The 15,086-nt window shown below is 36.4% G+C and overlaps 1 protein-coding gene across 2 annotated transcripts in view; it reads right to left on the bottom strand.

The window, feature by feature from the left end:
- Positions 1 to 15,086, bottom strand: part of TMPRSS15 (transmembrane serine protease 15) — a 157,259-nt gene that overhangs the window by 74,674 nt on the left and 67,499 nt on the right. For both annotated transcript variants that reach the window (XM_068982063.1, XM_068982073.1), the window contains 4 exons: positions 14,895 to 15,044; positions 7,082 to 7,187; positions 6,625 to 6,775; positions 3,932 to 4,067 (listed from right to left, as the gene is read on the bottom strand). In XM_068982063.1, the coding sequence (XP_068838164.1) occupies positions 3,932 to 4,067; positions 6,625 to 6,775; positions 7,082 to 7,187; positions 14,895 to 15,044 (543 nt within the window). The remainder of the gene's footprint in view (positions 1 to 3,931; positions 4,068 to 6,624; positions 6,776 to 7,081; positions 7,188 to 14,894; positions 15,045 to 15,086) is intronic.

The raw sequence follows: 15,086 nt of genomic DNA, 5'->3' as shown, positions 1-15,086 counted from the left end.
TTCTAAACATGGTGACACCGTTGATTTTAATGGTAGTGTTGCTATAGCAGAGATGTAGCATGTGCTTCTTAATAGAGGAGCCAAAGACTCATGAAATGTAATTCTGGAGATCAAGGTCCTGCTGTGTCATTTAATAAGCCATCTCCACTCAGAGAATGAGAGTCAAATAGCCTCTTGATATGGGGAACACTTTTCAGGGTTGTTAAACTTTGCCATTTTTCTTTCTTTTGGAGCTGTTCTCTCAAAGATTTGTTTTCTGATTAAGTTCTTCCTATGCCAGTAGGGATCTTCACTGCATGCAATATGTAAATAATACGCAGTACTTTGCAAAGTGGTTGTCAGGGATAGATATTTTCCTTGAGGCACATCATTTTTAATCCATGCTTAACCCTCTAACATAAATGAGATATGTGTCAATGTAGAGGCATTTACTGTATAGTGGAAAGAAGGAGAGTCAGGCCTTCACTTACAATAAAAGGGTTCAAATTAAAGTTATTTCTGACAAGATATTTCAAGCAAGAAATAAGGGTGATAAAAGTAGGTTTCTGATTGTTACTTTTATGTGAGGGAAATAATAGGTGCAGTTTAAGAAATACTACTCATATTGATATTTGAATATGTTCAAAGGGGATAATTGTTAAAATTAGGAATTTTCTTATAATCATAGTAATACATAAGTCCTACAATATTACAGACAACATTTTAAAAGATTAGGTTGCTATATCAAAAGAAAATTTGGAGTTTGGTTTGTCAAAATTTTTATTTCCATTCACAGGTTACAGTGACCAGTCATAATATAAATATTTTTATTATATTTGTGGCAATAAAGGTCAATTTTTATTCCCAGTGATTTTCATTTTATTTATAATTAATAGAAATCTAGCCAATAATAGATCTAATAAGTAGGCTGTTTTGAAGGTAAAAGAATAAAACAATAGAATAGTCAAAAACACTAATAGAAGCATATGAGTACAGTTAATTTGGAATTTGCTAAGAGTTTGAATATTGAATCATACTAATGATATAAAAGGCAAGCAGATCTACATGACCATCAATTATAAAATAATTGAATAGGTACTAATTCATTTTACATGAATAACAAGAGTCAAAGATTATTTAGGTCTAAGTATAATACCAAGCCCATGAAACTTTCCAAATTAACTTTTATTTTGTTTTTGGAAATGGAAAATGGCTTAATAATGTCCAAATAGAACAAAACTGTAGCAAAAACTGTAACTGTTTTACAATAGTTAAAACTAGCTTCTTCTTCTTTTTTTTTTTTAATTAGTTTTAAGAGTTCAGAAATAAGCCAGGGGCTAAAATGTGAATTTCTTTTTGTATTATCTACAGTATTTAGTGGGCTTCTCAGGTGGCATTAGTGGTAAAGAACCCGCCTGCCAAGGCAGGGTTTGCAAGAGATGCAGTTTCAATCCCTGGGTTGGGGAAAATCTTCTGGAGAAGGAAATGGCAATCCACTCTAGTATTCTTGCCTGGAGAATCCCATAGACAGAGGAGCATCCTTAGACAGAGGAGCCTGGCAGGCTACAGTCACAGGGGCACAAAGAGTGGGACAGGACTGAAGTGACTTAGCACACACGCATGCATAATTTAGTAAGGACTTGTGATGAATTATTCTGATTGTGTTGCAAGTTGGCATTATATTTGTGTAATGGAATGTTTACTTTTTAAAGTGTTCTTAATATAGTCCCCATATTTAAATTACTTGTGCCAATGTCACAGGGCAAAAATGATAGAGCTGATGTAGCAGCAAGTGATAAAAAGAAAAGGAAAAAAAAAAATCCCTGCAGTTCGGAAAGCTGAACTTATATTTCCCTAAACAGGGCACAACCTGAATCCCTAGAAACAACAGAGAAAAATGGCCTTAGCTAGTCAGTTACTCGACTGGCAATATTTTCTTATTTAAATGCTCTCTAAGAGCCAAAGAAAAGACTATTAGGCAGTCAGCCATGGTTTCCTTTTGTTTCTGCTTAAACAAACCACGGATCTGGAACCAGAAAAGCTTTGCTCAAATAAGAATTTCACTGAACCAACTGCAAATGTCATTTGAATGAAATTGTTCAGAATGCATTTGATGGTAATTAACATTTTTTGCTGTGCTAAATATTGCCCTGAAGTGAACCATTTGGAAACTGGAACAGATACACTCTGGGCAAATTCTAAAGTTTATATTTTAAACTCAGATTAATTATTCTACTGTTATAGTTTCAATATGGTGAAAATATGCAGGTATATCATGCTTCCTTGACATTGAGGTATTATATTTTTCTCTTTCATGTTGGAATAGATTAAGTGGACTATGCATTACACAGATAAAATTTTAATACAAAAAAGTAAAGTTTTAATTATATATGTATGATTCTACAGATAAAAGTTATCTCAAAGTTATCTCAAATTTTCTATTTTATATAGTGATGAAATTTCACTGCTTTTAAAATATCAGTTCTATGAAACTATGTTACTTTCACCTAGAAAAGTTCTTCCTGACAACTTATTGAGGAATAGAGAAACAAGCTAACAGAAAAGATTGTGAAGACAGTCTGTTTTTTAAATGATTGCAGTATCAAAATAGCAAGATGTTGGTAATGTTTAGTATCAGTAGCAATTATTTATCAAATCAGCAATGATTTTAATGATTGTAATACTTTTGCATATAAAAAGTTTTATATAATAGACCAGAAGGATGTGAGACTCCTTCACAAAATCAAGTGAGACAATTATTTTTAAACTATGTTGTGAAGCCCAAATTATTGGTTTCAGATTGATATTTTCTCTATCGCTAGCCCCACCATCATTTGCAAGCTTTATTTCTGGTATTAAAATTTTGTTTGGCAGAAATGTTTTTGTTACCGAAAGGAACAAACAGCTGAGAGAGAGAGAGAGAGGTTTTAGTTTATACCTAACAGTATTTATTGATGATCTATATATGCAATATTAAGAACCAGACAACAGTGAATCAAAGGTGATTAAGATCCAGAGTTTGGTGTCAAGAAAACAATTTTGGGGGCAATATTATTGTATCGAAATGACTGAGCATGCACACATACGGGCACACTTGGTATTTTCCTTCTTTTGTTTCAATTTTTTTATGTCATTCTGTTGCTTGATCTTAGTGTTTCCTTGAAGCTTTTTCCAGCTCACACTCTCTTCTCCAAAGTACTCTACCACTTAAGTCTCTCATATATTAATTTTAGGTGCACATAGTTATATGTTGCTTTTTGTATTTAATATTATATGGATTATTCTTCCTTGTAATAGTGGTTATTGATATATCTTACATTTTCTTATGAAATGCTTTGTATGCAATATTTATAAAATTTGAATGACTGCTTCAAATATTGAAGAATTTATGTATAATCCATACATGCACCTAGCATTGTGTGCATGCTAAGTCACTTCAGTCATGTCTGACTCTGTGTGATCCTATGGACTATTGCCCACCAGGCTCCTCTGTCTATGGGATTCTCCAGGCAAGAATACTGCAGTTGAGTTGCCATGCCCTCCTCCAGGGGATCTTTCTGACTAGGGCTCGAATCTGCGTCTCTTACTTTTCCTGCATTGGCAGATCTTTTTTTTTTTTAGCACTAAGGCCACTTGGGAAGTCCCACACCTAGCATTAGTTTGTATTAAATTGAAAACAAAATGGCAATCAGCACCTAAATTATTTTCAAAAATGAAAATGTACTAAACCTATCATAAACATAAGCATAACAGGACATGCAGCATTATTTCATTAGTGATCTATATTTAATGTGCAATATTTTACTAGTTTCCATTTTACTTATATCTTAAAGTTTCTGATTTTCAGTGAAAAGACAGCACTATGGCAAGATAATAAAAAATAAGTCAGAGAGAGAGCTACCTGGAAATACTAAGAACCTAATTAGGGAAAACACACGTTAAGGTTACTTACTGGGAAGTTCTGGCGGAAGAGTTGGAACTAACGTTGGTTCTGGATAGACACTCACATTGCAAATCCCATATGTTAGGCTAATGTCATCCAATGCTATATCACTCAGGAACTGGTTTTTAAACCCATAGAAAGCAACCTGTAATTCAGAGAGGTACATAAAATGATTCCACTTTAATCTTTTCTGATTGATTCTTCTTGTAGCCCAGTATTCTCTGGAGAATCAATACTGTCATGTCCAAGTAAATGTGGACAAGTTATCACACAGTGAAATATTGCTTTTCAAGGTCCTTCGGCTGAGCCCAGCTCCCTAACTGCGTTCACGGTGGTCTAAATTTTTGCTAGTGTCTTCTTTCTGTGTTAGGCAACATCTTCACAATTTCTCTGTCTCTAGCTCTTTCTTTCATGATATTGTCATGCTCCACTGCACTCTGTCACATATACACATCATCTTGCAGGGACAGCAACCTTATTCTAGGTTCCTTCCACAACATTATTAAAAATCCAGGCAGCTGTCTGCTTTCCTAGAGCATACAACCCTGAAGAGAGTAAAAGTCACTCTGTCATGTCCAACTCTTTGCAATCTCTTGGACTATACAGTCCATGAAATTTTCCAGGCCAGAATACTGGAGTGGATAGCCTTTCTCTTCTTCAGGGGATATTTCCAACCCAGGAATTGAACCAGGGTCTCCTGCATTGCAGGTGGATTCTTTACCAGCTGAGCTATCAGAGAAACCCTTAGAGCATACAACCCTGAAGAGAAGACACATTGATTAGGTAATTTAAAAGAGAGAAGAAGAAAACAAGAGAAAATATGAATATGATATAGTTCTTCAGAGCCAGATAGTGGCTCTAGTGGTAAAGAATCTGCCAGTGCAGAAGACACAAGAGAGTTAGATTCCTGAGCTGGGAAGATCCCCTGGAGTGGGGAATGCCTGCTGGTACTGGTCGTAATTGACCTGGGAAGTTTGTGTGAGATATATTACAAAGGTGATGACCAGAGGACATAGACCCAGACCTGGGGGAAGGCCCAGTGTTCAGATGAAACATATTGGGTTCTTAAGAACAGTGGGTATTTTTGACTGGACTTTGTTGGATCCTCTCCTGTCTGGGAAAGGAAAGACATAAACTGAATACCTGATGTGCTAACTGCTATGCAAGGTGCATTGTATACATTATCTTATTTAATTTTTCCAACACTAATTAAATTGAATTTACAGTCATCTATTCACTCGTTTGTTCATTCATTCTACCTACTTCATGGTATCTTTGCCTTTCAGATACACACAAGCTGAATGTCAAAGAGACCAAAGTAACTTTTTCAAGATTTTGTAACTGAAGTGGCAAAGCCAAGGTGTAAATATTTATAGAACTCAGTCCTCTTACTCTGCCTGATGAAAAAGTGGATGCAGTTTTGTGACTTTGAAGACTCTCCATGAGTTGCCCAAGATTTAGTTACTGCAATACCTATCTTCCTGTTTCTGCCATCTTTTTGTTCCTTCATGTTCCATTTTCCTTTACTCTTCCTTGAATTGTCAGAAAATTAAGGTGGAAAAGAAAACTTAACAGAATTATAGAATCAGAAGAAAGAGGATAAGGAAAAAGGATAGAAAAAAGAAAGAAGCTGGGAGGAATACAAATGAGAGTCATCGATTATCGCCTGCTTTATATCAAGTCACAGGAAAGCACTGAATCTTCACTGACGACGATGTCTGTCCAAACATACATCTTCTGAAAGTTATACTCTTGTATCTGAAATTGCCCAATTAAAAATTGTTAATTTGGTCAAGCTATTAGCTTATACGATCCTATATTTTAATTGCAAACACCCTTGGGAAGAAAACACATTAAGCTATTATGTGAAAAATTAATTCACCCTAAAGTGAAATAAATGATCAGAGACTTCCCAATGATACAGCTCATAGAACTTGTCTCTAGAGGAAATATGTAGCGATTAAGTCAGAATGGGGCAGCGTGTGTGGATACTGGTGGGTGTGGATGTCCTAAGAGGAAAAGGTGATTCCCTAGGAAAGTGTATGGGTCATTTAGGTGGTGTTTTTGAAAAGTTGGAAAACCGAGTTAGGCAGTGGGTTAGGAAGACATGGTTGGCTTGTGCTAGAAAGTTGCTGAAGAAAGCTGAAATATCCTTCAAGTTCTCTATGAATTTTATGGCTCATTATAAGTAGTACTTCCATGTAGTAAATTGTTCCTCAGTAAGTGGTTTTTAATGTCAGTGAATAATTGAAAATAGAGGAACTCAAATATTAAAAAAAAAAGACTCAGAGGGAGAGGGAGAGGGTGGGATGATTTGGGAGAATGGCATTGAAACATGTATACTATCATGTAAGAATTGAATCGCCAGTCTATGTCCGACGCAGGATACAGCATGCTTGGGGCTGGTGCACGGGGATGACCCAGAGGGATGTTATGGGGAGGGCGGTGGGAGGGGGGTTCATGTTTGGGATGCATGCACACCCGTGGGGGATTCATGTCAATGTATGGCAAAACCAATACAGTATTGTAAAGTAAAATAAAGTAAAAATAAAAATTAAAAAAAAAAAAGAGGAAGATAAGGAAAGAAGAGAAAACGACTTAGCTATACTCAGAAAGTAAGTGGCTTTTCACATATCACCATAAACTATAATTGTATCACCATTTTATAATACAAATACATGGTTATAAACTGTTTTGCCCACCTTAAATTCCACTGTTTCATTTAATGTTACTTGTCCATAGTTCCAATTTTGTCCATAATTTCCTTCTTTTTGGAAAATTGTCTTCTCTGTGTTTTGGTCACTGCTGATATTAATGCTTAGTTTGTAAACATTTTCACCATACATATAATACCTAGTTTGGAAACAAGCAAAAATTAATCAATTCCTACAACATTAGAAAATATATATATATATTCAGATATATGTAGATATATTAGGGTTCTTCTAAATCCTTCATTCAAACACCTCTTTTCTCTTGGGTGAAGGAGCTGCTAGAGAAAAGAAAGTTTTCAGTATTTGCTACTTTATGAATGGGAAAAGTAATGACTAGTGCATTAAAACTTGGGGCAACATCTTTGTAAAATTTGAGCCTGGCAATGTAAGAAAAGCAACATCCCTCATTAAGTAAGATGTTACTTAACATGTGTCTACAACATACCAGAAACTAAGGCAGGCTTGTTCGGGAGTGGGATCTAAAGGGAGAGATAGAAGTCCTACTCTTTCTCGTCTTCCTCCTGGTCCAGTTGGGGTGGAAATGTAAAATCCTGTAAAAAACAACAAAAACATTTTGCTTCACTAAAATATTAGCAGTTTTTTTTGTTGTGAAATGACAGTTGTTCTTTCCTTCTATATAATTTATAAACAGGAAAGCACAACTTTAACATGAAAATATTAAGAAACATGTTTAGATAGAATGGAAAGGAGCTATACTACAAGCCAGAAGGCAACTTCCATAATCAATTACTATTTAAGAAAGTCACTTCTCAACTTTGGACTTCCCAGTAGCCTTGAACTGGAACATCCTTAAGGATATAACAAAATCTAAGTTACTAAGAGTTCACATGACTGTTTCATCTTATTACTTTGAGCAAATACCACTTTAGTTCCAATTTATTAGATGTTTTGAGTATTCACTCCTTTAGAGACAATAGGACCATGAAGATATTTAGATATGCTGATGGACTAACTCACTTAAGGCAAGTACTTAAATACAAATTCAAAGGGAAAGTTCAATTACTTCTACTGGAGTTTCCCTTACAATTGTACCTGTCACCAATTTTAGAGGTCATTTAAGTCAAATTAACATCTTCAGAAAATCCTTTTTGGTCTTCCCAACTAGATGTGACTCTTGAATTCTTAGTTACACTTGTACTTCTGATGTCACTTAGAGTATTCCACCGTGTATTAAATTTATATTCATATGTGATGTTAAAAACTTGTTAGAAGTTTGGATAAAAGAAAGACATTTGGTACATTTTCTTAATTTTCTGTGTGGATTAGCTAAATATTATTTAATATATTCATGCTACATTAATTTGGCTTTTTATCTTTAAATTTATTAAACTACTACACAATTGAAATAATTAAATAGGTATTTTCCACACCCTATGGGGAATTATAGGTTAAATGATAATTCGTTTAAAATATCTTTGAGAATTCTTGGAATTAACCTCAGAGTCAGCTTCAAAATTTGTAAGTTAAGCATTCCGTGAGTTTTTGTGAGCCATTTGGTTCCTCTTACAACGTCCATCTATCCTTTTATTCTGCTTGTTTCTTCATGAACTGAACCTAACCTCTGCCCCTCAAACACTCCAGCCTCCAAAGAAGTTGTAGCACTACTTCTCTTTCAAAGGGAAGTAGCGTTGGATGTTGATGTAGAGACAGCAGAAATTGCAGAGAGGGTAGAACTTTCTGGAAAACTGGAGGGCCATCTCAAAAAGAAACCACTATTCTAAGAATCACTTTGTGAGTTTGTGGGTGGATATAAAATTAACTGAAGCTTCCCTGATGGCTCAGATGGTAAAGTGTCTGTCTATGACCTGGGAGACCCGGGTTCAGTCCCTGGGTTGGGAAGATCCTGGAGAAGGAAATAGCAATCCACTCCAGTACTATTGCTTGGAAAATCCCATGGACAGAGGAGCCTGGTAGGCTATAGTCCATGGGGTCGCAAAGAGTCAGACACGAATCTGGTAGATAAATATCAAAAGTTTCAGATTGAGAACGGTGCAAATTCAGCCAGATTCTCTCAATATTAAAGAGCAACCTTATTTTCTGAAATTCAACATCACAGGAAAGATAAGGACATAAGGACAATTTTACTTTGAAACACTAAAATTACTCTTATTTTAGAACAGGTTTATAGGCTAAATAAAATGCAGATATCCCAAAGACTTAACATACTTTTGAAAATTGAATCTATAACTATTTTCCTCTCTGATATAATATTTAGAATAGTATTACAGCCAATTTGTTTCTGTTGAATGTTTCTGTGGTATGCAAAGAAAATATATGAGACCTAATATGTGTAAAGCATTTTTCATATGTCAGGCATTTTCCTAAGATTTTTAAAAACATATTAAGTTAATGTTCATAATATTCCTCCAAAGTCAGGTTCTATTATCATCAACCCACTTTCCCAGTGAGGAAACTGAGATAGATGATGAGATGATTCATGATGAGGAGTCATCTAACAGAGTAGAATTAAATGCAGAGCTCAAATGTAAACCTAGCTATGACTTCAGGGTCTCTATTTTAATGATCCTTACTACTATACAGTGCTAGCTAGCCCCCAAGTGTTGGAATGATTATGATTTCATTGAGAAAGGCCAACAAAAAATACTTTCTTCATCTCTTCTAGCTCTTTTGTGACTCCTCCATTTCTGAAATTTTTATGTTCCTCATCTCATATCCCTGAATGTTCTGGACAAATGGGTCTCTGCTGAGCACCCCAGGCTGCTGCCCTGTATCACCACCAATGTCTCCACCAGTTGCTTTTGTTTCTAAGAAGAACAGAGAAACGGAGCATTGACAAAGATTTCAAAGCAGGTGCTCCAGCAGGAGAAACTTCTTCAGAAAGACTTAGAGAGTTAAAGGGTTTAGCTGTTCTTCCCTAAAGCAATGTTAATTCAAAGTTTATCTGTTTCATTTAGGCCTACCTGTCATTTAAAGTGGAAGTAAAGAACAAAAAAAAATCCTGCATGGATAAGAGGAACAGCAGGAAAGACTTAATTCCCTTCCATCTCAGAGGCAGGATGTCTGACACATAAAAAGCAAGCTGGAAGAAAAATACCCCTTGGAGGGGAATGACTGCTAGATTATGAAATCACTGGTATGAGACTTGGGAAGGACCTATTAAGGCCTCTCATCCGTTCTCATTACACTGCTGCCTCTGGCGGGCTCTCAACTGCTCTGACTCATCTCATTTTAAATAACTCCTGCTTCACAACCTTCTCCTGAGACTGCATTTCCAACCCGACTATTTAAAACCTCCACCTGACATTCAACCTGTCTCACTTTGGTCAGTTTCATCTTATTTCTTTTGTGATTTAATCTGTTGGCAAGCTGAAATCATTTTTCTCCTCTAAAGTACATATAGTCTTCAAATATCAGTGGAATGATTTTTCTCTCTTATTATGATGACATAAAAGGAGGAAATGATAATTTGAACATCAAAGATTTCAACTACATAAAAGCTATCTGTCAGAGTCAATAGATATAGGTGTTTTCAGTACTTCCCTCTAACTACTCCAAGTGTGAGAGAGAATTTTTTTTTTATTATAGCTAAGGAAAAAAAGTGGTCAAATTATTTGACTGTTTTAGGGCAGGATTCTCTAGAGAGTTGGGGGTGATTATGACCTGGGGGTTAATCTTCAACTGTGCAGATTACTAATTTATCCCTAGCGGACCAGGCTGTGGGAAATCACTGATTCAAAGGAGAATAATTATGCATAAGATGATGCATGTCATAATATTTAGTTTTAAGCATGTAAGTCTAATGAGATTGGCCATCTATGCAGAGCATATATGTATTTTTTTTTATCCATAGGGTCACACTGGTAACTAATTTAGCAGGATCCTATTAACATTACTTTTAGATTATATCCAGAATCTGACCTCATATCACCACATGTGAGTCCCATGGCCTCTTTTCTGGATTAAGTGATAACTCTTCACTGGTTTCCTTGACAACTCTCTTGCCCTTCCATAAACTATTCTACCAATCAAAGTGAATCTTCTCATTCCTACACTTAAACGTCAGTGGCTCCTCACTTCACTGGGGACAAGGGCAGAGCCATGGAAGATTCATTATTATCTGAACCCTATTGGCCCTATTGATTCTGTTTCAGCAATGCTGGTTTCCTGGCTTTCCTTCATGCAGGTCAGGCATGCGTCTTTTAGAGCCTTTACTCTGCGTGTTTCCTGTGCTTGGAGTAATCTGTAGTCCCGTAATGTTTTGATTCAAATGTCACTTATTGTTTCGATGAGACTTAAACTAATGACTGTATTTTAATTTGCAGAAACACCTCAACATCTGCCCTCCCCATTGGCCTTACCAAGCTCTGTATTTTCCCCTAAGTACTCATTAACATTAAACAGATGCCCAAAATGTAATGATTTGTGATGCATAGTGCTTATTTTCTGTTTTTCTTTGCTATAAAATGTGTTCTGTAAGAGAAGAAAATCTGGTTTCTTTTATTCACAGATACATCCAGAGGTCTTGAATAGGGCCTGGACTCAAAAAAATACTTCTTAAATAAAGGAGTGAATGAATACATGGAGTGGGAGTTTCAATGATTTCTTAGAGAAATAGATCAAAAGCAGTCACATTCTTGTTAAGAAATACTTCATGAACTGTAATTTGTGTGAACTGTATTTTGTTATCCTGGGCTGCATTTCTAAGGAACTAGGATTATTCAGATACATTTCTACTATAAAAAAGGTGTGCTCTTACTAGGTGTAATTTGCAATTGACATTAGATCAGCTAGTTAATTTTCAGGTTATTAAAACATGGATATTGATTTATGTAATATGTGCTGCTATACTTAGTTGCTCAGTCATGTCCGACTCTTTGCGACCCCATGGATTGTAGCCTGCCAGGCTCCTCTGTCATGGGGATCCTCCAGGCAAGAATACTGGAGTGGGTTGCCATGCCCTCTTCCAGGGAATCTTCCCAACCCAGGGATCGAACCCAGGTCTTCTGCATTGCCGGTCGATTGTTGACAGTCTGAGTCACCAGGGAATATTAAATTACAATGCACATGTGCTCAGGCTATTTTTATGTTATAAGCAATTTCATGTAGTCAATCACTTATTAAAAAATGACTTATTGAGTCAAAACTGTAGACATTCACTCATTAATTAAAAATAATTTTACATGTTATACTCTGGCACTGAAAATGCATTAGCATCTCAAAGATGAAAAAGACAAGGTTCTTGTTCCTGAACATTGTGAGGAAAAGAAACAAACAAGTAAGCAGATATAAGGTCATGTGATAGGAAAAATAAAAGAGGTGCTTTAAAGCTTAATGGAAAGGAAGATTTTAACTTGGAATTTCCAGAAAGGCTTTGTAGAAATTATGATGTGTGATCCATGTCCTCAATATCTAGAACCATGTTTAGTTAAAAGAAGCATTTAATATGTGTTTTTTGAATTGAATTGAAATCTTCATAGTAAAACATATTATAGGATTGATTTTGTCTAAGAAAATCATCTAAAAGCATGAATTTCTATTCTGTCCTCTTTGTAATTTTCTTTAATTTTTAAAAGTCTTCCCTGGTAGCTCAGCTGGTCAGATCAAAAGCAATGCACCTGCATTGCTTTTTTGAATTGAATCCACCTGCAATGCAGGAGACTCCGGTTTGATTCCTGGGTCTGGAAGATCTGCTGGAGAAGGGATAGGCTACCCACTCCCATACTCTTGAGTTTCCCTGGTGGCTCAGCTGGTAAAGAATCCACCTGCAAAGCGGAGACCTGGGTTCTATCCCTGGGTTGGGAAGGTCCCCTGGAGAAGGGAAAGGGTACCCAGTCCAGTACTCTGGCCTGGAGAATTCCACGGACTCCATGGGGTTGCAAAGATTTGGACATAACTGAGCAACTTTCACTTTACTTTGTAAGATCCATATTACATCTGGATTTGTAGTTAGATCTACTTCTACTTCATTGACAATGCTAAAGCCTTTGACTGCATGGATCACAACAAACTGGAACATTCTTAAAGCAATGGGAATACCAGACCATCTACCTATCTCCTGAGAAACCTGTATGCAGATCAAGAAGCAACAGACAGGACATGGAACAGATTGGTTCAAAATTGGGAAAGGAGTATGACAAGGCTGTATATTGTCACCTTGCTTATTTAACATACATGCAGAGTAAATCACTGAAATGATGGGCTGGATGAATCACAAGCTGAAATCAGACTCTTGGAAGAAATATTAATAACCTCAGGTAGGCAGACAATATCATTCTAATGGAAAAAAGTGAAGAGGAAATAACAAATTTCTAGGTGAGGGTTAAAGAGGAAAACAAAAAAGCTGTGTTAAAGCTCAACATTCAAAAAACTATTAATAAGATCATGGCATCCAGTTCCATCACTTCATGGCAAATGGCAGGGAAAAAAGTGGAAGCAGTGACAGATTTTATTGTCTTGGGCTTCAAAATCGCTGATGACAGTGACTACAGTCATGAAATTAAAAGACATTTTCTCCTTGGAAGGAAAGCTATGACAAAACGTGACAGCATATTAAAAAGTAGAGATATAACTTTGCCGAAAAAGTCCATTTAGTCAAAGCTATGATTTTTTGCATCATGTATGGTTGTGAGAGCTGGACGATAAAGAAAGCTGAGCACCAAAAAACTGATGCTTTTAAATTTTGGTGATGGAGGACTCTTCAGAGTCTCTTGGACAGAAAGGAGATCAAACCAGTCAATCCTAAAGGAAATCAATCCTGAATATTCATCGTAAAGACTGATGCTGAAGTTGAAGTTCCGATACTTTGGCCACCTGATGTGAAGAGCTGACTCATTGGGAAAAGACTCTGATGCTGGGAAAAAGTAAAGGCAAAAGGAGAAAGGGGTGACAGAGGATGAGATGGTTAGATAGCAACTCAATGCGCATGAATCTCAGCAAACTCTGGGAGACAGTGAAGGACAGGGAAGGCTGGTGTGCTGCAGACCATGGGGTCGAAAGGAGTCAGACACAACTTAGTGATTGAACAACAATAACAAATATTATGAGTACATGCATCCAAGGTATATGTAGTTGGCCTTTTCACTAGAAGTTCCTTATTCCTTAATAATCCCCAATAATTTCTGGTTTTCTCAAATTTTATTATCTTAATGTTAATGTTTCCACCTGAAATCCAGTTCTAATATCTCACTTATGTGACAAATATATTTACAAAACATCACCTTTCCCTTCAGTTCAGTTCAGTTCAGTCGCTCAGTAGTGTCCTACTCTTTGCTACCCCATGGACTGCAGCAGGCCAGGTCTCCCTGTCCATCACCAACTATCGGAGTTTACCCAAACTCATGTCCATTGAGTCGCTGATGCCATCCAACCATCTTATCCTCTAGGACCATGCTTTAGAATCAGATCTTCCATAGTTTTTCTCTTATGGTCTGAATGGTGGTCTCCCTCCTGCCCCCGATATGCTGAAACCGTAAGCCCAAATGTGATGAGAGTAGAGATGGGTCCTTTGGAGGGTAACCACTTCATGAAGATGAGCACTCATGATGGAATAAGTGATCTTGTAAGAAGAGACAGGAGAGATCTCTCTCTATGTTCTCTCTCTCTGCTACATGAGGATATACTAAGAAGGCTGGTGTCTGTGAACCAAAAGGAGGGCTCTCATCAGAACCACACCATGCAGGCACCCTGACCTCAGACTTCCTGTCTTCAGATTGTGAAAAATAAATATTGATTGTTTAAGAAAATCAATCTCTAAAATTCAGTTATAGCAGCCTGAACAGTCTAAGAAGGCTTATCAGAAGTAAACCTGCCTCGTTATCTGTATTTCAAGATGGCATGATATTGATCTATTGAAAAGTCTTAAAAAACTAATTTCAGCAAAGCTGCAAGGCACAAGGTCAATATCCAAAATCAACTGGATTTCTATACACTAGCAGTGAACAATGAGAAAGTGAAATTAAGACATAGTAGACCAAAGTTCAGAAAAGTTAATTACCTCGCACAAGTCCACTTAGTTAATAATAAGTGGCAAATCTAGGGTGACAACCTGTCTCTTTGTCTCTAATGGCCTCTGTGTTCTTTTCAACATTTCATGAATATATAAGGTAAAAAACACATTTCTTGAAATACTTTTACTTGCCTAATTGATACCATTTTCAGTTAAATTCATTTTATTAGTTCATGATCAAAAAAAATCTGCATTTAATACTGCTCAATTTGAACTGTGGAACAGGACGCTGCACTTTCTTCTTGGTTTCTGAATTAAATATGAATTATACCTGACTCATTGCAAAAAGTGTGATCAAAAGTTGGTCCAGTAGACGGAGGAAAGGTGCTTCCCTGAGTCCTTTCCCACTCGTTGTCATCATTTAGATCCTGGATCCAGAAACAGAAGCCATCTTCAAAATTACAGTTGATTTTCTCATAATCTGTAAATTAAAAATTTGCTTAAAATTGAGTCAATGATATGA

This window comes from Capricornis sumatraensis, chromosome 1 (assembly GCF_032405125.1).
Source record: "Capricornis sumatraensis isolate serow.1 chromosome 1, serow.2, whole genome shotgun sequence".
In the NCBI taxonomy this organism is placed as follows: domain Eukaryota; kingdom Metazoa; phylum Chordata; class Mammalia; order Artiodactyla; family Bovidae; genus Capricornis; species Capricornis sumatraensis.
The sequence above is the reverse complement of the archived record's forward strand: the minus strand, read 5'-3'. Positions and strand labels throughout refer to the sequence as shown.